Source organism: Lipophrys pholis (assembly GCF_963383615.2).
Source record: "Lipophrys pholis genome assembly, chromosome: 10".
Classification (NCBI taxonomy): domain Eukaryota; kingdom Metazoa; phylum Chordata; class Actinopteri; order Blenniiformes; family Blenniidae; genus Lipophrys; species Lipophrys pholis.
Genome location: NC_137640.1, coordinates 11,013,475 through 11,039,121, shown reverse-complemented (window position 1 = coordinate 11,039,121; position 25,647 = coordinate 11,013,475). Strand labels below are relative to the sequence as shown.

At 41.4% G+C, this 25,647-nt stretch overlaps 1 protein-coding gene across 2 annotated transcripts in view; it reads left to right on the top strand.

Annotated features, from left to right (window-relative positions):
* Positions 1-25,647, top strand: part of celf5a (cugbp, Elav-like family member 5a) — a 179,727-nt gene that overhangs the window by 137,625 nt on the left and 16,455 nt on the right. For both annotated transcript variants that reach the window (XM_080472797.1, XM_080472798.1), the window contains exons 4-6: positions 8,365-8,493; positions 12,349-12,428; positions 20,609-20,755. In XM_080472797.1, coding sequence (XP_080328923.1) covers positions 8,365-8,493; positions 12,349-12,428; positions 20,609-20,755 — 356 coding nt within the window. The remainder of the gene's footprint in view (positions 1-8,364; positions 8,494-12,348; positions 12,429-20,608; positions 20,756-25,647) is intronic.

Sequence of the window (25,647 nt, the reverse complement as noted above, 5' to 3'; positions counted from 1 at the left end):
TGTGAGCTGTCGGCTGGGCGATGAGCTGACTGTAACTGTACGGAGAACAGTACACACAAGTGCACGGTAGTTACAGTTACACACCTCAGGGGTTTTACATGGGGCATTCAGAAAAAAGGGTGAACCAAGTTAGCGTCCCGTAATTGTATGTTCAAGGCTTCCAACAGGGCCGGGATGCAGCTGAAACCCTTCAGCCAGCAGCATAGAACAGAGCAGTCATTAGATCGCAGTGATGCATAAAGTGTGTGGAGCTCTTTGGAGAATATTGAAAGACATTTAGAAGGTCTCGCTTGTGCTGTATGTGTATTTTGTGCATTTTACGTGCATACAAACATGCATGTATATGTGGGCGAACACACAAAGATCTGTAGGTGAGGCGTCATATAATAGCCCTCATTGTTTCTGCCAGCGGCACAGAATAAATTGATGATCACCGTTCTCCAAATCCCCTCAGAGATGGAATCGACTCGGTTGGTGTGCGTGGAGGACATGTAGAAATGCAGAAGCTGTGTGGTAACACATCACAGTTTGATCTTAAGCTCTTTGGCCTGATTAGCATGCTATGGGGCTTGTGATGCAAGAGTTCCCAACCGCAACCTCCCACTCACTGATGTTTGTTTACGGAACATGTTTTCCCTCTTAATACTGTATATTTGTTTATATACCATACCACATCTACTGTACACACTGCGTGTTTCAGGAAGTGTGCCTATTGCTATAGTTGCAAATATCTGCAAGCTGTTTAAATGTGTGTTTATATGAATTTATGAATACTTTGTGTGTAGTGGCTCACACGCCTGTAGTATGTATGTATGTATGTACTAGCAAATTTGTGTCTCTGTGCTCATGTGTACTTGTATGTATGTGAACGCAGTGAGGTGGAATCCATCCCAGAGGGGTGGTTAGTGAAGGACGGACTGTTTCTACAGCATCAAGGCCTTGCTAATACTGCTGTATGGCATTTTTACTAATGGCTTTTATGGGTTGCATCTGAGCTGCCAATGAGCAGCCCTGACACCAAAATTTGAAACTATAACGTGAAATCAAGTCTGTGTCACAACAGATCCAGCTGGAGTTTGAGAAACATTTCTGGTTGGTGGCTACTGTGAGGAGGAACATGTTAAAACAGCATCGAAATGTATTTATGTCATTGATATGCAGGATTTGGCCTACTGTGTCTCAAATCCACTATTTGTTTGTTTTTTTCCAAGTTCAGTTGTACTGGGAACCACAATGCATTTGTAATCAAATGCATGCTTATTTCAACAACGTTCCAATAGTTTCATAATCACTGCATTTGAGTCTTTCAAAATTTCTCATCCACAGCTAAGAAAACTTCTTGAAGTTTTAAGTCCGAGGAAAATTGGGATGCACCACATATCTGGAAGAATATAAATGTTGCAGGTGCAGAATTGTGTTTTCTTTTAGAGCACACTATTGGTCTTGGTGGGTTATGTGCACTTTTTAAGTGTCTGCCATCCTTTGTTCCAGTCAAATTCAGTATGTTTCAATAGAAGTGTTGCAATTGGCACATCAGGGAGCATCAGGTTTGATGGCTTTTTTGAGCATAGCACAGTATTGTTTTCTTTGCAGTGTTGTTTCCAAGCAACATCTCTGAAGTTGTGAGGGAGTAGTCGCTAATAAGCTACCTCATTAGGGCGGGTGCATGGTAGGTTCTACGGTTTCTGCTGTCAGCTCAGTGGGTTAGCTTGCAAACTTCAAAAGGCAGCTGCAGATACAATGCATACACGCTCAGGAGTGGTAATTTACTCTAGAAAATTGGTAAACAAACTATTCCATCAACCTATATTTCTTTCTTGGAGGTGCGCTGATGGAACCTCCGAACTGGGTTCTGTCTGAAGGTGCTCCAGCATTATGACACAATATGTGGCCACCCTCTCCCCGGTGATAACGCAGCACATAAAAGGCTCATTATTCAGGAGTTAATTTGGCAGGGCTTCCTCACCCCAAGGCTATGCCAAACCTCACACGCACTCCGTTGTTGGCCACTCCTATGAGTGATCTTTACTTTACGCAGGATGGGAAGGATGCCCTACGCCAGTCGAACAGGAGGTGCACATTTGCTGTACTGCACATGCACACACCCCCCGTGCACACATCCATACACACCATCTCATTAATGCAAACACAACCCTAGTTAGATCCCTATATGTAATAAATTGGATTAAATTCCACTGGCTAAGCACTGTGATCTCTTAGGGTTAATTAATTTCATTCCATTCTGTCCGTGTTTTTTATGCTTGAACACATGCTGACACTGTTATTGTGTGGCATCCTGCTCATTGGAGAAGTATAATGGGCTTGTGAAGGAGGGAGAGAAAGCCACAATGTTTGGTATTCGTGCTACAAAGTGATTTTGTTTCTATCTTTTGACAATGAAGCATGCGACAGTAGCCAGCTCGAATACAGTGGATTCTTCCTCTCCACAGCAGCTTCTCACCAGCTCTTATCTTCCCCTTTCTAAATGAGAAAACCTGGATGGCTTCTCAGAGCCCCTGTTTCTGACTGGATACTATCTCATTTGGTTTTAATATATTTATCCATTCATTATTGCTCCCTTTATCAGCCAGCTAATATTGTTCATAATTTGTCCTTATCAGCAAACCTGACAGTCAAATTTACACTCTGGCTCAGCAGACAGATGGGGAAATGACCCCTTTTTCAGCCCCTCCTTCCCCAACTCGTCTCATCCCTCCATTCATCTCCTCTTCTCCAAACTCCAATGAAACATGACTGACAGCCCGCTGTATAGGTAGTTGTCATGGCAACCTCCCCATCCATCTGACAAGTGCTTTTTTCTCTATCACACACCCTTTTCCCTCTGTCACAGTAGCTCTCAATCCCTCCATCCGCATCCCCGTGCTGTTGCAACAATTAACAAAGAGGCAGACAGAGAAGGGGAATTTAAAAATCAGACAGCATGTTTGGTAGCCGCTCTGTATTTTTGACACCTGTTACCCTCATTCCAGTCGCGCAACTTCTCAGTTACCTCCACTTTTCCTCATCCTCCTCACCCCGAACAACGGCTTGCCAACTCCAGTAGCGTTCCTCCTTTCATTCATCCAGGCTTATCAAGGAATGCAGGACTGTATGCACAGCAACTTACAGTATTGGCACACCATCCTCACTCTTCCATATATTCACTCTCTCCCTCATTCACCAATTCTTCTTTACATTACTGCTTTCACCCATTCTCTCCTTTTTCTTTTCATTCTTGTTTCGTTAAAAAAAAAAAAAAAAAAAACCCTCATACTCTGCCCTATTGCTATTCAATAAGTCTCAGTTTGCTGTCAAAATCCCCAGCAGTGCAATCATACCACGTAATCAGTCTCCAGTACAGTGGACAGAGCTGCTGAAGGCTTATGTGCTCTATGAAAAGTGGAGCCTCCACAATTTCAATGAAAATAAACATGTTTAACAAAGCAGGTGCAGAGCAGAGATTTAGAGCACATGAATAAAAAAAAGAGATTTACAGCGATATTGTTTGTCATGCTGACGCTGTTTTGGCCAGACTACAGTGTGAAGAATTGAGATATGAAATATTGCTGATTTAATTTTCTTTAGTGCAGCAACTCTTAAGAGTTCACCCAATGTCAACACGCTTATGCCAAAAAGCTTATATTGATTGAACGGCTTCAAATGAACCCGGAAAACTTCACTGTGTAGAAACAGGCAGCCCACTGCCAATTCATTATTCTGGAGTTTAATTTCCAATGCATTTATTCAAAACAAGCATCTGTTTAGTACCACAGAGTAAATTAAACATGATGGGGGGGTGAATTTCAGGACACCAGTGGTGTGTCACGATGAAGCTGCATACAGTGAGATGTAAACGCATCTTAATGCCAGCATGCAGCGCAGTTTTCACAGTGTACTTGCTGGTGGTTATTGGACCCCTGAATTGTTTATGTGATGATAATTCATCTAAATACTATGAAATTGCTCTACTGTATGATAATATCCACAATGAGTGGGCTGTGTTATGATGTAAGCAAACAAAAACAACTCAGTTTCATACTCTCATTTTGTACAATAGAAGCCATTTTCTATAGGTACATGTAAAAATTGAATAACAAAACAATGAGGTGCATGTTTTTGTAGGCAAAAACAATAAAAGTGTGACCCAAAAATAGGCTTTGCTGCTCATCCATATCGCTGAATTTTTTTTAAGGTGCATGTGTCGTGCGACCAGCGGTCAGGACAGGTTTGAAGTAATATAGAACAAATCCTATTTTATTGAACTTGATTCAAGGTTTTTTTAGTATCTGTTCTGGAGTATTAATTTCACTGACAACATTTTGTCAGAGTTTTTGCCCGGACCCTTTCTCAACAAGCTCACTACAGGGGGACAGGGAGCCTTCCGTTGAGCTGTGTCAGTGAACGGAGTCACAAGCAGGGGCTTGGTGCGGCAGGGTTGGTCCAAAGCTGCAGCAGGGGGGAAGACAGGAGTAGAGCAGAGTAGGGCAGAGCTGAACAGAGCAAGGCAGTGCAGGGTTCAACTAACTGTCATTAGTTTACAGTCCGGCGCCGAGTCTTGATCTGAAGCCAGTTTTATGGGGAGAGAGGTGAATTGATTGTTGTAGCCACACCCTGCCTCAGGTGAGTGCACTCAGGTAATCAGACTGCACTCCACACCTCACCAGCATGCAGCCCCAGCCCACCTAAGAAAAAGGAAAGGAGGGAAGAGGAAGGGAAAACGCTGGCACTAGGCAGAGCCAGAGGTGGAGGTCATGACAACATATTTCTTTAGCGTTTGAACTAGTATCACCATATACATTCAGCTTTGCCATGTTGTGAAATAGCAAACAAATGAAGCGGGATTATTTCCAGTGTAGCGCAGTTTGCAACGCAGCATTGATCACTAAGCCACCAATTAGTGCTCGCTGCAGTTGCAGCCAGCAGCAGCTTAACAATTACCAGCAAAACATAAAACTGATAAAATAGCAGACCCTGTCGCACTACAGCTGGTGGATGTAAATTAACAACAGTTGCTGTTGGTGTTACGGGTTAAGGTGATGTCTCTGAGAAAAAGTCAATAAACTGTAGTTACAAGATGGTTAACAGTGGGGCATGTGTGTACTGTGTGTGTGGGCATGGTGGGAGAGCTGTCATCTCTAATCCTCTGTTTTAGAGTGTACAATGGTAACGGAGTTTCTACTTGTAATTTTTTTTTCCTTTTTTGCCCCTCGATTGTTCTTTTTTTCCTTCTTCACTCAGATTTGTGTAAATGCCTGTAGGTGGTTTGCACTGTGGTAGTGTCTGTTTACACACTGCCTGTGCTGCTGTGTTGTAGATAAATGAGATAATGTTTCTATTGCCGATGAACACAAGACGTGGGTTCCCAAAGGAGCATTTTAGATGAGAGCAGCCAGTGCACAATCCTAGACGGTGGAACAGATCTCCTAGATGATCTGTTTTCACACATTGTTAGCTTGTTTTCAGAGCATATTTACCTTCCTGAATATGCTTTTGTCCTCACAGATGAAGAATTCCTGCTAATTGTTGTGAAAATTTACAAACAAAAATATCAGGTGATTTCACACCTTTATAACCTTGCTGTCATCTCATGCTTGTCTTTTAGATTAGTATCTTTGTCCGACATGATACAAAGGACAATTGACATCAGGTCTCCGGAGTATCACACAGTGGACTTATATCACATATATACAGGAGCATTACTAGAGACTGATCAGGCAAGACGCCCTTCACAATTTGTTTTATCAAGGTTACTGAAAGCAGGGCTTTGTTAAGAAAAGAAATCCATGTTGTTGTTGTTTTTTTTTTCTCAAATTTCACGGACTAAAATAATAATGTTGTGATCAGTGGGATAGCAGCCTTAGCCTACAATCTAAGCATTTGATTATTTTGATAATAGGTTTAATGTAGTGCCTGTTTCTTCTCCCTCACAGTGCGATATGTTTTTAATAGGTGACAAAACAGAGTATTTTGAAATGAGATCCATGCTTATGCTTTAAGCCACTGTTGTGAATAACAAGACAAAGATCTTTACAACATGCTGGGATGCCGTGTTTATGCTTGGTATAAATTCAAGGTGTGTTGAAAATGTTTATTTTGTTTTTTATTCTAAATTAATTCTATTTCAGCCCCAAACTGTCACTCCATTTTAAAGCATTTCTGGTTTAGAGGATGACCTACCATTTCACGAAAATGAGCTGTTTCTGTTGTGCACTGAACAATAAACCCACCTAATTGTTGGCGGGACTTGGTCACAGGGAGGCACTTCATTTTTCAACATGCTTCACAACAGCAGCATCAGGCAGCAAGCAGTCAGCAGGGGGTCCCATTACAGAGAATCCCAATGTGTTGTTGCAATCTGACAATTTCCTGAGATGTGTCGCTGATGTTTACGATATGGACCAATGTTCTTTGGGGGAGCCACTTCCAGCTCAGGTCACGAGGCAATTGCCTAGCCCATTGTGACACCTCTGCGCATATGGGATATATAGTGACCAATAATCCCTTCACACTTGAAGACATTTATATAGTGTTCCACTCGGCTGGATGTGACTTGCCAGTCTTCTGTGAGCTGAAGGATGGATTCTGTAGTATTTTAAAGACATGGTATATGTATGCGGTGAACAGAGTGCAGCATTTATGGAAAAGATGAAGGCGATGCCCGAATTAACATCTTGTCCGTTATATTTACCTGAAGAGAGACGTTAAAACCAAAGTCGTCTCTGGAGGAACAGTGGTCACGCGGTTTATTCTCTGCGCGTCTCCCCAGCTGTGCACACCGCTGCATGTGAAATGTGGTCTGGCGGCATTCAGAAACATTTGTGTGCTGTCCAGCCCTGCCCCCCACCCACCCTTGACTCATCCACCCGATCCAACCTCAGAATTTATATTCTCCCTCCAGCAAAAGGAAGGACCATCTTGGCCTTTCATTTTCCAGTTCAGGGCTTTTCTTTTTTTGCAGATAAATGCTCTCCAATCCACCCTGACAGATGTCACATTGCATCACTTCCATTTTGATACATAGCCTCTGATCCTGCCACTTGCAATAAGGACCCAGCACAAGGGACGCCCCTCCCCAGACAATGCCCTGACAGGGGTGATTATTTTTAAGGTGCATCATTGATGGCGCTGAGTGCTGAAACCCTTGCAGGGTGCCATGTCCACATCCACTCTCTGCCATGCCCACTGCAGGAATGTGGGTATCGGCTTGTGTCTGGGTCAGGGAACGAGCGCAACATGACACACTCAGTAGTTGTCACAGGTCACCCCGACGCTGGGCAATACGCATGGCAGCAATTTATGCCGCTCTCAACCTCTTCGCAGCAGTCCTGTCTCTCACTCAGTCTCTCCACTGTGGCTTCATAGGTCAGAGTTGGAGAAACAATATGTATAAAGGGAAGGTTTTAGTGCTTCTGCTGCCAGTAGAGACATGCGGTACTGTAGCATTAATCATACAAGGCCAGAGTACATCAGTAAACACAGTATGTCGGGTCAAGGTAAAGATCAGATCCCACAGCATTTAACAGGACTCAGTGGCATACAGGCTATCTATTGAAAAGTCAGCGTTATTCATGGCATGCCTCCTATTCTCTGTTGCTCACAGGAGAAACACAGAAATGTTCACCAAGAGCACACTGAAATATTTCTCTGGCTACAAAAAAACACAGGATCAGCAGCAATTAGTACGGTAAGAGAGAGATAAAGAGCAGAAGAACGAAAGGGAGGCAGCTGAAGAAAATGGGGGGTAGAATCAACGTGAGAAGGAAAGCCAAAAAATAGAGACAGAGAGAGAGAGAGAGAGAGAGAGGGAACGAGGTAGTGACTCAAAGAAAGAGAATGAAGGAGAGGACCTGCAGTCAGTACAGTGAGTCGTGTTGGAGGCAGGAGCCGCCTGCAGCCCTTCGTGCTTTTAAAGAACCTAAGAGTCGCTCATTGACTTGGGTATGCTTGCATGTTATGTGTGCCTGTGAGAAGCCTCTTCATTAGTAAACAATTTTTCTTCTTTTCTTTCCTCTTTCCTGCGCCTGACCACTCACTTACCCCACAACAGCTGCAGTACATGTTCCCATATGGGACTACGCCCACTTATACTGGAGATATAAAATGATTAGTCCTGGGAAAAAGCTGATACAATGTGACCCGAGTCCAAGCTACACTAAATAAACAAGACAGTTACCAAGCCATATCAGTGGCTCTGTGAGCATATATCTTGGTTTGTTTCAGTGGAGAAAAGAAATGTATTTTGAAATTGTTGTTGCTGATCTGCCAACTGTGGCAATATTTCATTCAGCATTGTATTTTCTCAAATTGGTTTCATAATTGAGGTCAATGCTATAATGTAACCTTTCGTCTCTTTCTTTGTTCCAGAAGACAGGAAGTTGTTTGTTGGGATGCTGAACAAACAACAGACCGAGGAGGATGTTTACCGCCTCTTTGAACCCTATGGAGTCATTGAGGAGTGTACGGTCTTAAGAGGTCCGGATGGAAACAGCAAAGGTAGGAGCCATGATGACACGTGTACTGGCTGTAATAAAATCCTCCAATGTTGTTTCGTTTAAATTGTTATACTGGAAATGATCTTACAACCATTTTCCTGATAAATTGTGACATAATTGCAGTGTTTTTATGTGATAAAGTTTAAAAAAAAAAAAAAAAGAAGTTTTTCTTAAGTACAGCCTCCTACAAACAAGCCATGCTGTCATTGATAATAAGCAAGATAATAACAGCCTATTACAGAAACTACCAGCAAATGTTTCAGTTTTCTTCATTGGCCTTACCTAATTAGCTTTAAAACATTGGCTTGTAACTTTGAAAACAAATCAGATTGGAGTGGAAAATAACTTGTGAGTTGGACTACCTGCAAACTTGCTTCCCTTACTTTCGTGCAAAACATTTGGGCACCGATTTAAAGTATTTTTGTTGCGAATATTGATGAGAATGTTTCTGCATAGTGTAATACAGGGATGCTCAATTTTGACGACCATGAGGAACACTAACATTTCCCCCTCACTTCCAAGTTGGCACATGTACGGCAAATATATGAAAATTTTAGCAACTGACTAAATGATAACCGCTAACTGTATGTATTTGAATTTATGACCTTATACTTCAAATATTTCTACTGAGTAACATGAAGTTTGCAATGTATGAATTTGTTAACTGACACATGAATTTGAAAGAAAAAATAAAGGCCAGATGGAAATGCTTCTATTCACACAATAGTAATTAATAAATTTGTCCAATCACTGTATGATGAACTTCTTTGAATTCTAGTAATTGTCTTTTTTATTTTTTTTAATTAAGCTTGAAGTAGTGACTCGGGCATTCTAAACAATTTTTCACAGTCTCAGTTTAAACCAGGTTGTGTATGTAGAGCTGGCCTTTACTGTAATCAGGGCACTGTGGCGATATTTTGCAGGCCTTTTTAGGATAGCCCAAACTTTCAGAGACATCAATTCTCTCCGACATGCAGCAAAGAGCAAAGGGACTACTGGGTTTTCATGTCTCTAAAGCCTATTCCCCGGCCAGTGGTGAGCGCTTATGGAAATTGTTGTGGAATTATATCTGAAGGGGTTTGAAGCCAAAGCATTTTGACTTTGCGGTGATTTGAAGGAGGAGAGCAAAAAGATGGATGTCAAAACAATTCATTTGTCCCACAGTGAGGGAGAGGGGGCAGCCATTGGAAGTTTCTTTCCTCTTTGACTGTTTACAGGAGTTATGTCTAATCGTAAAAACATATTTTTTATATTTTTACATAACCGGAGACTTAAAGCAAAGCAATCAAGATGTGATTAAAATGCTGACTTTCAGCTTTTACTCAAGAACTTTTCCTAAAATGATGCTCTGAATGTTGAGGAATTACAGTTATTTCTTAGACAGTCCGCCTAACTTGACAAGTTTTTAAAATAAGTGACAACTTGCATTGTCATGCCGAGGTGTACCTGGTCCGCCTTCTTTGATGAAAGGCATCAAAAGATTTGCATTGATTCTATGTGCTTTCTCAGTTTGCACTTTTGTTTGGTCACTATTCACCTTAAAAACATGTCAGTGCAAGTGAAGGAGATGGCATCATGAGCTAATGAGACAAAATATGCTCACAGAAAAAGTAGAATCTGTTGGATGGTGCAACAATTTTTACATTTTTAATTAAAAAAACAAAACAGAAAAACTGTGGAAATGTCTAAAATGGGTTCGTAAACATTTATTAAGCAACATCTCTAGAACATCCAATTTGCTCAAGGTCATTCTATAATTGGAGCGAGGTGTATGATAGTCACAGTGTACAATGATACCTTCATGAATGTAAATAAAGAGAGGTTTACTGAAAGATGCAAAGCACTGGTAACGCCCACAAATTCAAAAGCCAGATTACACTTTACGAGTGTACCTCTTTAAAGGTCGAGCTAGCTCTGGAAGGAGATAAAACCAAGATTACGTTGTACCAGCATGATAGGAAGGTAAAATTATGGATAGGGGAAGGATAGGGGGACGCATAATCTAAAGCCGAGCACTGATCATCTGTCAAAGACCGTGAAGGCAGTGTTATGGCATAGTATGTCTGCCAGTGGAACTGGGTCACTGACGGTTATTGATGATGGGACGGCTGACAGAGGTGAACTGAGCCCAACCTCTTGCTCATACTCAGGCACATGATACACAGCTGATGGGGAAATGCTTTCCCTTATAGAAACTAATGACCTAGAATACAATTTGACTTCCAAGATCATCTCAAAGCACCGAAAGAGACTACTGGTGATTGTCCACCTCAGTTATTTGACCTCATCCCAACCGAGTGTGCCTTTCACTCTCCGATGCCAAAACTGTTGGCAGAAAGTCACAAGCAAGCAGCAGTTTAGCGCAGCAGCAAAAACTGCTTGACGCTGCATCTAGGAAGAGGATAGTTTGGTCCTGAAGTTGAAAATCCATAGACACCAGCATCCAATTTTTTTCAAAGTACTGAAAGTATCAGTTCTTTCATTTGTACAGTTACCTAAAACTCCTGAGTGGTTAATGTAATACACACCACGAATGAATGAATGAATGAAGGAACGCGTGAATGAATGGACGGTTTATTTTTGGTCAAAACATTCCTTATACAAACACAAACACAAATACTGTACACATTAAATGACAAACAATAAATAGGCTGAAGCCAGTGGCTTATGTATGCCCATTCTATGCAATAACGATAAGACTTTGAGTAATTTACAATCAATCAATGCATAGTAAAACTCAACAAAAAAGCCAAACAAAAAAACGATATAATATCAAATCAACACATAAGGTACAAAAAAAAATGTAAAATTCACTGTCCAAAAGAGACAGAAAATACATGGTTTGCTGGTATATGAAAAGTTAAGTCACTAATTACCTTGTTATACGGTTTGCACTACTGTAGCAAAGTCTTTCCGCAGGTCATCACGAGCTCCAGCTCTTTTCTATCCATATCTCAATAGGGGGCAGTGGTTTGACAGCTGAATGGGCATCCTGATCGGCTGCTGTCCAAAGGGATAAGCCCATTAACAGAGGAAGAATGGCAGAGCAACCGGGTCAAGCAGGATAGATAAGAGGAGTAAAGTATAAGAGGTTTTTATAATAGAAAGAAACTTCAAATAAAATGAAATTAAGTAAATTTGGGTGTAATTATAAGAGACCATAGTGGCTCAGTGAATTGTCCTGTTGTCTGACTGCAGCCGAGCAATTTTCAATCCCCAATGTCTCCATGTGACGTCGAGGTGTTTAGTTTATTTGGCCCTCTTCATTATATTATACATTCATTTCAGAGACACGCAATAGCTGTCAATTAGGCGGTAATGTTTGGGCACGTGCAAATCACCATGACAAAAAGACATTAGTTCTGTGGACTTTGCCGTTTGAAGTCGTCTCTTTATATTCACATACACCTGATCAGAATAATTTGCCGTATAAACAATGAAAAATACTCTGAGTTCCCAGAGTATTTTCAGTTTGAGATTGGTCCAGTTTAGCTCGTATTTAATATGCACAGACAGGCATGTGGTGCTAAAGAGCATGCTTTTCTGCTTCATCAGTGCAATCTTTAGCCTGCAGCTTCTGCCTGCTTGTCTGCCTGCCTAATGCCTGGAGTTGGGCAGCCTGCTGTGCAATGAGAGCCTCTGACTGCACAGCGATTCTTGTGGTGTCAAATATAATTCACCATCCTTCATTAATATACGGTAGACTTTTAAATACCCGCTCAACTGAATATGTTTACAATACACAGATTACCTATGCGTGCATGCATGCCTATGTGCGTGTTTGCATGCGTGCCTGTGTGTGTGTATGCGTGCGTGTGACTGTGCTTATGGTGTGTTCATCTGCTCTCTCTTCCAGGTTGCGCCTTCGTTAAGTTCTCCACACACACCGAGGCTCAGTCTGCAATCAGTGCCCTCCACGGCAGCCAGACCATGCCAGTGAGTACTTCTCCTTGTCACACGCAGCAAAATACAGCAACATATATGCAGACGACTCAAGCATTTGTATAACACACGTACACACACGTACACGCACACACACACAGGCCGCAACCCCCACATATGCCAGCTTAAAAAACAGACACAACCAGAAATAGCGGACATACGTCTGTCACCGACGTAAATTCATCCAATTTTGCAGGGTTGCATGATGTACGTGGCCGGAGCTAATCCCAGCTGACAGGTTGACCAGTTCACCACAGGAGAAATTCTGAGATATTTAGTCACACAAGTGCATATTCACACCTATGGGTTAACCTGAAGACAAACCAAAGATCCCCGAGAAAACTCAACCACAAACAAAAGCTCTGCACATGGAGAGCCCTCCCCCACCCCCACCCCCCACCCTCTGAAATAGCCCTCTTTCTTTTTAACTGCCATGGTATTCCTAAAAAAAAAATAAAATAAAAAAAATCCTAATTTAATTTTCAGATAAAACTGTTTAGAGTGATAATTGAATTTTGGGTGAGTCATCAATCAGGAGCTCTACTCGCAAAATCAGTAAATATAACTCCAGTGTGAGATTAAATTTGCTTGTTATGTAAGCACGTTGTGTCCTCAGAACTCTCCCAGCTCTGGATTTACTGTGAGCCCAAAAAGCTGCGCTGCTCATTTGAGCTTGTCTCGTGTTTAGGCATGGCCTCTTTATACCTGATTGTGCTGAAATAAAGGCGACTTACTTGGCACTCCAAACCTGAATAGAGTTATTCTCCATGACATTTGGCAAGCCAACAAAGAGTCACGTCTGGTATTATACAATAGCCTGAAGTATCGGCTGATTTGAAACCTTGTTTTTGTTTCGTCTCACCAAAAAAAAGGGACCCTGAACTCTCCCCCACTCTGTCTCACAGGTGTTGTGTTTCACTGTATGATTTCATTATTAATGGTTGCCAATGTGTGGCCCAAGAGAGGAAAGCAGGGGGAACCACTAGAAGCCAGCTGTGCCATTTTGACGCAACCTCAGAGTCAATCTAAGTGTAAATGACTGCAGGTCATGAGGAAAGACTCTGGATGTCCATTCTCCATAGATACCCTCCTCCTGTGTTGCTCCATCCTCCTATCTCTGCTAGCTCTCTGCCCTCGCTCGTCTCTCTTTGGCAGCCTCTCGGGATATTAGGCAATAGACTTGTTTACTCCACCTTTCACCACATTGGCTGTTGAATTATTCATCTAACTATAAGCAGGATGCCGAAGGGAGGGGAGGAAGACTGGGAGAGACAGTGAGAGATGGGGTGGAAGCGGGCGGAGGGGTGATGGGGCAGAGAGAGAATGAGTGAATGGACAGGATTTATACCACCTGCTCCGGTAAATTGATTATAGAAATCTGATCAACATCTCATATCCTGTGGCTGCTGGAGGAGAGGGCACTGTGTGCATGCCTCAGTGAACATAGCGGACCACCAGTGGACCGTTATGCAGCTCAGCAGGATGGTGCTATTCAGAGCTCAGTGTCCATCAGTGTTGTGAAGATCCTGGAAAATGCTATGAACTGTATATCCGGTGTGTTCACAGTGCACATTGATTGTGTAAACGAGTTACATACAAGTCTTCCAATTTATGAAAAAGTTAAATAAAATCTAATCTCCCATTATCATCCTTTGATGTACAATATAAAAGTAATTTAATCCATAGATAAGTGAGACAATACTAATGGAGACATCCTGAAAGGCATTCAGTGGGTTTCAAATTATACAAACATGTCGCACCTCACATCAACCCTCATATCTACTTATTTTAAGCCTTATATAAATACTCTATAATGAGCAGACACAAAGATCAGTAGAGAATGTATGTTGTTAATATTAGGCAGAGAATGCACAATGGACACATTTCAAGCTGATAGCATCAGTAACTGAGGTGTTGAAGCTCCCCGATTATCATGAGGATAACTTACACAAGCTGTTTGATTGATCCACTGCCAATCCCAGAAAGAATAAACACTTGTTTCTTAGAGTTTATGACTGTGCACACGCACGCACATAAATACATGCCTGTGCATACATAACCATCTACAGACACTCTGTGGGTAGCAGGCAGCGCACACACACACACACACTTTATATTGCTCCTCTCACTGTTTCTGTGTGACGTCCTAATACAGCCACGGACGAGGGTCAAAGGCTCCCTGACTGATCTTATTCTCCAGCTCAGAGGACTTGAGCTGAATACATTTGTGTTATTCATGTCGAGGGGTAGTGGGCATTTCGTATATAGTATTCTATGTGCGAGTTGGGAAGGAAAGAGACAATCTGCATTAAGTGTGCATACGTTCACAAAGTATGTGTACGTGAATGGCAGTTAGAACACCTATAGATATACTTTATGTATGGACACATGTGTGGGAGTATGCATACATCCAAGAAGTGATTTGTACTTCTGAAGGACACCAAAGAAAAAGAATACCCACCCACTGCTACATCATACTATATATATTCACAATAATAATAACATGTTCCTATTTAAATATCACACTGTATTAGGAGGACACATAGAAGCCTTTGCTGAATCTCTTTCAAATCCATTTTATTTCAAGCATGAAAGCCTCCATATACCACACACACACCTCTACTATTCCTTGGCCACACACACACTAGCACAGTTCAGGATATGAGTGGCTCAATTAAACATTTAAACACTAAAGCTGTAGAGCAAATTGCTGGGATTCAGCAGGGCCATGTAGCAAGTAAGTCCATGGAGGAGGTGCAGGTCAGGCCCGGGGAGCTATGCAGGTTTTCTTTCTGCCTTTTTTTTTTGTCTGTTCACTTTAAAGCCTTTCTTAACTGACATAAGTACTCAAATAAAGCTGAAGCAATATTACCAAAAAAAAAAAAAAAAAGTCACACAACACTCAAATGTGAATTCTCCACCTGCTGAATCATCTTTGTTTCTTCAGTTGGAAAGAGCAGCTGCTCCTTTCATGATAACCAAAGAAAAAGGTTACTCAATACAGGTGTATATGCACTCAGCCGCCACCTGTACAATCTGCTCCTGTCATCTTTGTTTATCCTTTGAAACAAAGGTTATTTTTATTACTTTGCTTGAATATTACATATCCATATATTGGCATTGTCTGTGGAGTCTCGGCTTTGATTTGTTGTATAGTTTGTGGGTGTGGCATAAAGTGGAGGAGAACTCGCATCCAAAATATAGCAAGTGGTATGATGGCATATGCTAACAATGCTAAAAAATTGTTTAAAAAGAAAATACAAGTTGACAGCCATAGAGAAGACAAGTTTTCAAAAGACGTAGCACCTCAACCTTATAAAGAAATGAGTGATTTAAGAGATTAATCAACAGTGTTATCCATACTTGCTCCACGTTATCATAATATATTATAATTAAAATGAAATGTAAAGGAAGAAGCATTTCCCTGACCCCACGTATTTCCTGCTGTCGACGCACCCAAAACTAAACCACTTAATGTAACTAGTCAACAGATATGGAAATAATGACTTAAAGTCCCTAAAGAAGAGGCATGGAAACATAGATTATAGCCTAAGTCAAAAAAAAAGAAAAGGAAAAGCTATTCAATTTTATTTATAAAGCACCAAATACACCACAGTCATCTCAAAGCACTTTTACAGAGGAAAATCCAACTATTCCATTTGAGCAAACAGACACGAAGGTGGAAAGGAAAAATTTGTTTTAAACCTGCATAAGAAGAAACCTGCATACCCAGGCTCAACGGTGGAGAAGTTCTGCTGTTCCAGTTAGGGCGAGGGGATAGAAAGGCCCAAAAAGATAGAACAGTTACAGAGAGCAACAAACAAACATAAATCCACTCGCCACAGACACATGATGGGATCATAATTGATCTGCATGTAGCTTTTAATTCTGCTGGTGTCAACATGCATGTCTGTAATCAGATTTAACCGATATGTAAAAAAGTTAATTCCACAGAGATTTCAAAACTAGAACATCCAAGCTTTTTGTTGCAATAATGTGTGTCAGACAAATGAATTCATTAGAGTTCTTTGGTCATGGAAAATACATTTCGAGACGATTAACCTTGTGCAAGCTGGCAAAGTCTTGCTGTCATGAATTTTATCTTTCTTTCCTTCCACTGGAAGTGGATCTTTAAACAGGATATGGATTGTAAGCAAATAAACACAATCGGAAACGATGGATTAAAAATACAAGAATTTGAGTGTTTTAGAACAGCTTCATTAAACAGGAAAGGCTTTGGATTGAGATACTGGGGGGGGGGGGGGGGCAAACTATCTTGTAGCTGAGGGATTTTTATTCATGGAGGAAAGGTACAAAGAAAATGTGAAAACTGATGTTGGGAAATGATGAGCAGCAATAAAAGACTGGGCAAGCAGTTGTTTCAACTCAAGAACCTGTTGTGTTCGTGACAGCTAGGACCCCAAGGAACAACACAAAGGATAGATGGTTTAAGCAAAACAAATCCTTTGCTGATGAATAAATGAAGAACAGACAGGTGTAGCTGAAGCTGTCTCCAGGTAACAACAACAAAAATACAGTGAAGGGGAACTATGAAACACAGAAAGAATAACAAAATGTCATGGAGAGGGAGCTGGGGAAGATATATATATATATATATATATATATATATATATATATATTGGGACACGGGGACTGAAATGGCAAGCACACAGGCTGAAAACGCATCAAGATGAGCACTTATTGAGGTGAGAATAAACACAAAACAAATTAGAGGACAGAAATGTAAAAATAAAATTAAAAAAAAAGACTTAAAAAAAAAAAGGGAAACCTGGAATAAAGGGCAGCACAAGCTTCTGCACATTTACTGTTATGCTGATGAAGAAATAATTGAAATGAAAACTAATTTCTAATTATTACATACTGTCACATACCACAGGGGCTGTGTCTTCAATAACCTTTCACCACTAATGTAAAACAGACCTTTAAAGGTCAAAACGGGTCAAACGCATAACTGAATATGAGGCTTTAGCTCTTCCAGTTGCATAAAGCGAGGACAGACATCAACACCACCATCATTTGCAATAAGAAAAATCACAAAGAGGTAGACATTGGCTGTAGCGCCCGTTTTATCCTTCCTGTTTAACTCCCCCTCCTCCCGCAGCTCCCAATGCAGCTGGGAGCCCCCCAGCGGGGGGATTCTGCTCACACTTGGCAGCTTAAAAATTTAATGAGACTTTTGCTTCGCACCTCATCCTCCTCCCTTTATAGCAATGGAGATTATGCTTGCTGATTTCCTGACATATCTAAATGGGAAAACCTCTGTTATAAACAAATATGGCAATAGATGCTTGGCCGACAAGCCGTAAGGTTTAGGTGTCCTGAGGAGAACCTGGTGGGAGGGCAATTTCGGTGTACAGACCTCCTCCGAAAAAAAAAAAAAGGCTTTGCAGCTAGTGGGACATCCATGCAACATTATAAAAGAGAAAGCCACCAGGTTGTTATGTAACCAGACAGGGTGATTCACAATAAACCTTGTTATTATTCAATCAACACACTCTGGTCTAGTTTTAGGTGAGAAAGAGGCTGAGTGCTGAGTACCTTCTTATTCTCATCAGATTATATAGCTCAGCATTTCACTAAAAAATGAACAAGCAGAGCAGGAACACACACACCTCTCATTACCAACATTGGTAGAGCTTTATTGGCTTATAAAAAAACTATAAAAAATTGGAAATTACGTGAGATATTCAGTATATGCCAGTGCATCTTCTCTGTATTCTGGTGCTGCACAGCCCTGTCCTGCACTCTCCAAATGTTAAACCCCATAATGAGGTTAATGATGTAGATGACAGAAAGCTGGACAGACACAGGAGGTCTGCAACTTTGTCAAGGTCGGCCTTTAAGTGACTCAGCTTCTTTTTCATAGTGGAGGCAGTGCTTAAAAAATGGGAGTGTATGCCCTACATTTTATGCCTCGTGATCTCTTTGTTTGTGTTTATTGTGGAAGCTTACGATGAACAGCAAACTGGAAATTACTGTTTCATTGTTGAGGGAAATGTCCAGAGTACAGGTTTTTGCCAGTGTGAAAGTTGAGCTGACCGGCTCGCCGGCCGCCCTGCCAGTCACTCAATCTCCACAACAAGACAACCAGTCATTACTCAGACAGCCAACTAACCAACAGGCGTTTCACCTGCAGTCTTTGAACATGATTCAACCAGCAAGCAACCATGGAGGATAGGCCTTGGGGGCGTTATTGAAAAAGCAGGGGAGAAGGAACAAGGGGAGCATAAAATCTATATGCCACAGTCGAAAGTTCCAGGTCTTGTCTTTATTTTCTTTTTTCTTCCTTTGGATGTCTTTATTGGTGTGTATGAAAACATCTGAGGAACATTTAAAGTAATAAAAACCTGGAATGAAGAATGCAATAACCCAAATTCATCATTGTAGATGCCATTCACAACCACCTGCTGTGGTCCAACACAACTCTTTTCACATTTCACTGACATCCAAACCCAGAAATAACCCTTTGAAAATCCTAACCACCCAACCTTCAATCCAGGCACTTCACAGGTCACTCCTGTTATTGACAATCTTGCATCAATTTTAGAGGGGCATCTTATCATGACTGACACACAACCTTTCTACACTGTCAGATCAGAGAAATATTTCGGCCTTTTATGTGGATCGATTGGCCAGTTTGGGGCTGCCAAGGGGAGGAGAGGCGGAGCACGCAAAAGGTCAACTGTAGCGCTAAATCATTTGAAGATTCTTAATGAAGGGTGTGTGGCAGACACACCTGCTGGCATTACTGGGTTACAGGAAGAGGTTACCATGTTGAAACAGGGACGAAAAGCCAGAGTCACACTGAGGAAAAGGAGGAGGAGGAGGAGGAGGAGAAGGCTAGTAAAAGACAGAATGAGTGAAATTGCCCTAAAAAGATACATTTTCTTTGAAGAACACTTTTAGCAAGGTCATAATGGACCACTGCGTATTGCAGCTTTTATTTCAAATCACTGTGCATTACAGATCTTTTACCCTCAACGCTGGGAAATTGTTCTGATGTTACATACATGTGATGCACCCGAGCACTAAACCAGGGAGGAAAATATCAAATATTTATGAAATACACAGTGAGGCTGCTTCATCTCCAGGGACTTTATATGTTACACTGATTGAAAGAATACTTTCTGTCTTGCACATCTGCCAACAGAGCAGGTTACTGAATAGGAATATTTATTTACTCCACACATACCACTGTCATCTCACAAAATGAAGGGTCATTGGTCTAACCTTGCCGGCCAATAGGACATTTATCAATTTGCATGTTCTCCCTGTGCCTGCCTGCGTAACTCTCAATTACTCCAAACAATCCATAGATGTTGTTACATTGATTGGGGGCTGGCCTGGGTGAAGATGTATGGATTATTGGGCGAGGGACTTATTTTATGGTTCAAAGGAGAGGCCGGAGAAAGTACATTTGCTAGACAGTCGGACTGATGTTGATCGTAACATCAGACTGCCTTAAGGGTCACCCTCCTGTAATCTACAAAATGCATTGTATTATTATCTGCAACAACACATCTTTTCAAAGATGTGTTGAGACATCTCACCCCCAGCATCACAAAATGCATACTATGTACTTGTAGAGATAAAGCAGCAGTTGTACTTTGATAATTGTTCAGCAGGTGGAGAGCCTGTTGACCCAGGAGCTGTCCAAATCTCTATTCTCTTACATAAGAGGTAAACTGGCTAGCTTAAACTACTCTGACTGGCCACAGAGTCTGTATGAAAGAGGCTGGATAGTTCAGCAGGTAACACCAGCGACCATGGTATATAAAATGAGGGATTTGGTTCTAAGTCGTGTCAATGCTGCCTGCCTTGAATAATGCACAGGATACAAGAATTAACAATATACAGTACATGTACATGGTTGATACATATTTAAATACTGATAACAACAGTGTTGCTTTTAATAACGAAAGGATTACTCATGTGCTTGGATTGAGATTTTCACAAGCTTCTCTAAATCAGCTGTTAATTATAATTTCCATTAAATAAAAATTACTTGAAAGGTTTTGGGGAGAACTGCTTTACGTTTGTTTGTTGAATGTCAGTATGAGGGCTACAGGCAGTATTGCAGGTGTAGGCATACATGCGCTCTCTTCTCTAATGTGGTGTTTTGTTTTTTTTCTTTTTCTTTTATACCTCCTCAGGGTGCTTCCTCCAGCTTGGTGGTCAAGTTTGCCGACACAGATAAGGAGCGCACCATCAGACGTATGCAGCAGATGGTCGGACAGTTTGGCATCTTTAACCCAGCCATCGCCCTTCCCTTCAGCACTTACAGCTCTTACGCACATGCGGTGAGTTGGAAAAGGCATATGTAGCACTCCGGTATAATTAAAATGAACGCTCAATAGGTCCTGTTGCATTTATGTGCGTGCCTCATGCATTAGACTATATAGCTGACAAGTGTGCACATTGATTCGCTACAGTCTAAACAAACATTTTACATCTTGACAGTATAATGATAAATTACTTATCTCTGTTTTACTGTTTTGTACTTCGAACACTGTTTTGAGCAGCTGCTGGCTGCAATTTCTTTTCTAATCAAACTCGTCACATCAGCCTAAAAGACAGGCATATACCAGTGTGGTGTTTGTAACTTGTGGTGTTGTTGTCCCAAGCAGTCAGGGGATCAGATACAGTTAGTCTCACTTGATTCATCTGAACAGTCTTGACAAAGGAAATTGTGGTAACTGAGCCATGGAACATCAAAACTGCCCTTCATGAGGGTAAAATGTTGCACTTCATAGCACTATTTGTCAGTAGAGGGACAGTGTGTTTAAACCTTACTGTTAACAACGTTTATTTTCATTTTACTATCAGAGTCACCTCCGAAAATAACTCCAATACTCAAAACTGTGTTTTGTTCCATTTTTATTTTTATGACTCCTTACGGTCTTGCACAACAACATCAGGTTTATCTAGCTGAACGCTCCAGCGCATTGTCAGATATCAAAGTTAAAAGTGTACTGGGAAAACACCAGAACTGAAAAAGAAAAAAAGATAAGGATACTTACATGTACAGGAATTGTGGAAGTACAAGCACCACAGATCGAAAATTTACCCAGGAGTGTATGTGTAAAAGTTAAGTTTGATGACCGCTACACCTCGGAGCAGTCCCCTGGCCTGGGGTCACTGATGGAAACTGATCACTTACCAAGTTAAAGACCTCACACCTGTTAAACAGTGAAGTTATGCGACTGTGGTGGGAGGCAATGCCAATTAGGCTTATGTATGGTCTACCACCCAATGTCAGGGTTGGTGGGACTTAAGTCAATTTTGGACAAAACCATGAATAGAAGAAAATGTCGTCTTGCTTGCTTGTTTATTTTTCACATTCACATTTACCTTACGTCATGCATATTTGCAAATAAATGGCCACTTTTGTTGCTGAAGCAAGGGAAGGCTCTGTTTTCTGCACAGCTTCTGGCCCCACTTTGACTTGTTCCATTGGTAATATTGATACTGGGAGTCGTAGTAATGATTTAGCAAACATCACAAGAAACGTGTTGGATATATTTGTAAATCATACATGTATGTGTGATAAATTATAGAAATTCAGAGGACTGTATATGGGAAGGCTGAGATTATGAAAAACTGATTTAGAATTGTAAAGAGTGATAAGATTTGAGCTTGTATCTGCTCATCATTTTCAATCAGCAAGTCATTTGAGTTCGGCTATTTTACAAACTGCTCACAGTTATTCCTACTCTTTTGCACAAAATGTGCAGTTTGCCTAAATGAATAAATTATGAAAAACATTTTTTGTGCGTTGCAAAGCCCAATTTTGTTTTACCAATGTAAAAAAAACATTTTTTACATTGATAAAATAAAATACATCATTTTTGTGCACCAATCTCACCAAATCTAAGAAACTACAGGAAGTTGTGTGAAGTGTGATGCAATGTTTAAAAGCAATATGTGTAAACTGTCTGTTCCCGGGTGGTAATTTCATACCCCCTCACCAGTCATCTCAAACTTCAATGAAGTAATATATATAACTCCTTCAAACCTGGGTATTGTTATTGTGTAACACATTCATCTACACTGATTAAAACGTCAGAATAAACTAAATTTCACAATAAAATATGACATCACTGGATTTTTTTATTGGCCCAGTGTTTGCTGATCAGTACTAAGTCTGCCTCTTTAACCTCTAATCTACTGTATATTGTGCTTATCAGTGTGCAACTGAGGTGATCAGGTTCCCATATGTGCCTGTTTTCATGGCACATAGGGGGCAAAAAAATTGCCTTTAATTTATTTTTCCATCCGGGTTTTATTTTTTCCAAAGACACTGATATTTCTACTGATGCTGGGTGTTAAGTTTTTTCATAATTCCGCTACACAACACTTTCTTTGCCTCTACTTTTTTCCCTTAGTTGGCAAATATTGTCCTAGATGAAAATGAGCTGGGCCACCTATTGTCACTCCTATCAGTGCCACGTTCAGCTTTTCTCTTTTTAATCAGTTCAGCCATTCCATTACACTCTCAGCACGTGGGCACATGAAGATTTAGTCAGCTTGTACCATACCCTTCCTTCATCAACTTTTCTTTTTTTTTTTGCCATGCTAACACTGCCCACCACACCCCCACACCCCTACCCCCAGGGTATGGCACCTCACACACGAAAAAGACCCTCGGCTCTTTGATGAGTTCAGACAGCCGATGCAGCCCCTTCCGGCTTGTGCCCCCGCTCCCCTCTATCACACTGTATCTCTACTCGTCCCCCTCCCTCCCCACTGTCCCTCCCTCTGGACCCCATGAGACGCTTCAGGGGCAACAGTTGACTCAGAATATTCCACGGGCAACTCATCTGCACACAAACTTTCTTCTTCTCAGGCTGAGCGCACACACGCTACCTACTTGAAGGAAACTAAAATGAATTTAAGAAAAGCTTTCCATTTGGCACGGAGATAAAAAAACAAAAAAACAACCTGGGCCTCTGTCACAGCAAACTGCACAAATACACATAAACATCTACAGAGAATTTATTTGCAGTGAAGGAGAAATACAAATTCACCTTATTCTGTTCTTCCTTGGATATAAAAACAAATTTTTTTTTTTTGCAGTTTCTGAATTGTGAGGATTAATTGTTGATGTTAGCCAGGTCTTGGGGGTTTATCCATTTCCCTCATTTTCATATCACAGCTATGGGACCTACTGTGAAATGTGCAAATTGACCATCCCAGAGTAATTGCGAGGCCATCTCTTGTGCTCTCTCCAGTAAAACTCCCACCTTCATTACCATTCATGAAATGCAGTCCTTTCCCAGGAAATGTAGAGAAATGCAAATGTTTAAGGGGTGGTGGAGGCAGCGCTGGTCTGCGGGGAGACCATTGTGCCCCGCTCAGGTTGGCCATGACTCTTATTTACTGTGGCAGAGACCCGTGTCGTCTCATACAGACGCACACAAGAGTGTAGACACTGGCGCACACTGCACAGCAAATGCTCCCCCCCCCCCCCCCCCCCCCTCTCTCTCTCCCTTTCAAACACATATAATATGACAAAGAGCAGGATGATGCTAGGAAATTGAGTTCCATGCAAAAGTAACAAGGGCATGGGGATACTCTAGCATTAGAGGGAATCAATTACCATTAAATCTAAAGGAGAAATTGCACGTATGTGGTTGCTCGACACAAAGATTATACAGCATGAATGATGTTAGCGAAGGTGAAATTCTCCTTGTATTAGTATTATGAATCACAGAGGCAGTGGATGCCATGTACCTACATATAATGAATTTTCCAAAATAAAGTTGGTGGAGGAACTGTGAGGCAAGGCAACCTTAGAGATAAACTCACCCCAACTTTTGATAAAGTAATGGGGTCACAGGAGGCGGCAATGGATTATCTGCAAGGCCATTGTTTTCAGATCTCGCTTAAGACTTATTTAATGAATGTAAACGCTGGTTTGGTCCACTCGGTGTGGAATAATGTGGAATAAAGAGAAATATTAGTTATCTTCAGTGTGGGTGTCCAGGTTGTGCCGTGGTTATGATTACCTTGGAATCATTGGTGCTCACTACATACAAGTGCTGTGCAGTCCTGTAGCCACCGGGAATGAGCAGAAGTGATACGATGAATGTTTCTTTGCTGCAAGATAAACTGCACATATTCCCCCAAGACGAAAAACCTGCAGTGACAGAAAAAGGACTTTATCTCCAAAGACACACTACATGTTCACCTACTCTCCATATACACTGGCCAAGGGAGGAGGAGGTGGCACAGTATAGAATACAGACGTGGGGAGAGATGGCATATATAGCTATAACCAGCAAATACAGTAAATGGTAAAATCAAGGAGCTACTTCTCCACTACAGCAGTGGATAGGATTATAGAGTTGAGCTGACAGCCAGTAAATTGGATTTTAGTCAAACCAGGGGAAGGAGGGGGCCCTGAACACAAATTGGTGGGGTACAACACTGACAACATATGCCAAAAATGAGAAATGTGCCATTTTGACGATAGACAGACACTGGTGTGCTCTGACAGGAGACATCCTATTTTCAAAAGGTGATTTCGTAGAACACAAGCCAAAGGAGAAGGAGAGAAGGACACTCCATGTTTTAGTCTCGTGTCAGTCCAGTGATAAAAGTTCCCCAAGAATCCCTGGATGTAAGTCATTTGCTACCCTTTGTATTTCCTCCACACAACACAAACACCATAGTTGGACACAGTTTGTTTGGTTTCGGGACACCTTTCTTTGTTCATTTTGTCTCTTTGTGGAGCCAGCCATTTTAGCTTCATTCTGTGTCTGTAGGTACGAGAGCTGCACACTGTGTGTGACAAGAGAGAAGTTTCAGGTTTAAAGATACCTCCAGCACCGTGCCCCTCTTGCCTCCCTAAAAGTTGCAATAGACTGAATGTGCGATAGATAAATGAGAGGAGAAAAAATCGTTTGACTTGGTGCTAATAGTGACGGTGTGTGGGCGGATGAGAGAGAGAGATGATAGCAGTAAACTCACATTAGGAAATATCTCCCCCTGTTGGAGGGACTCACATTCAAATGGAGGCTTTTTTAGCAACACAACACATGAGAAATTATGGTAACAGATTACTGCATCATTTGGATGTACTGTAACCCCCCCCTCACACACACACACACACACACACACACACAACAAAGTGCATCAAAGATGAATAACCTATTAAAATCTTTGTGCGGAAATCCAGCCTGCCAGCACA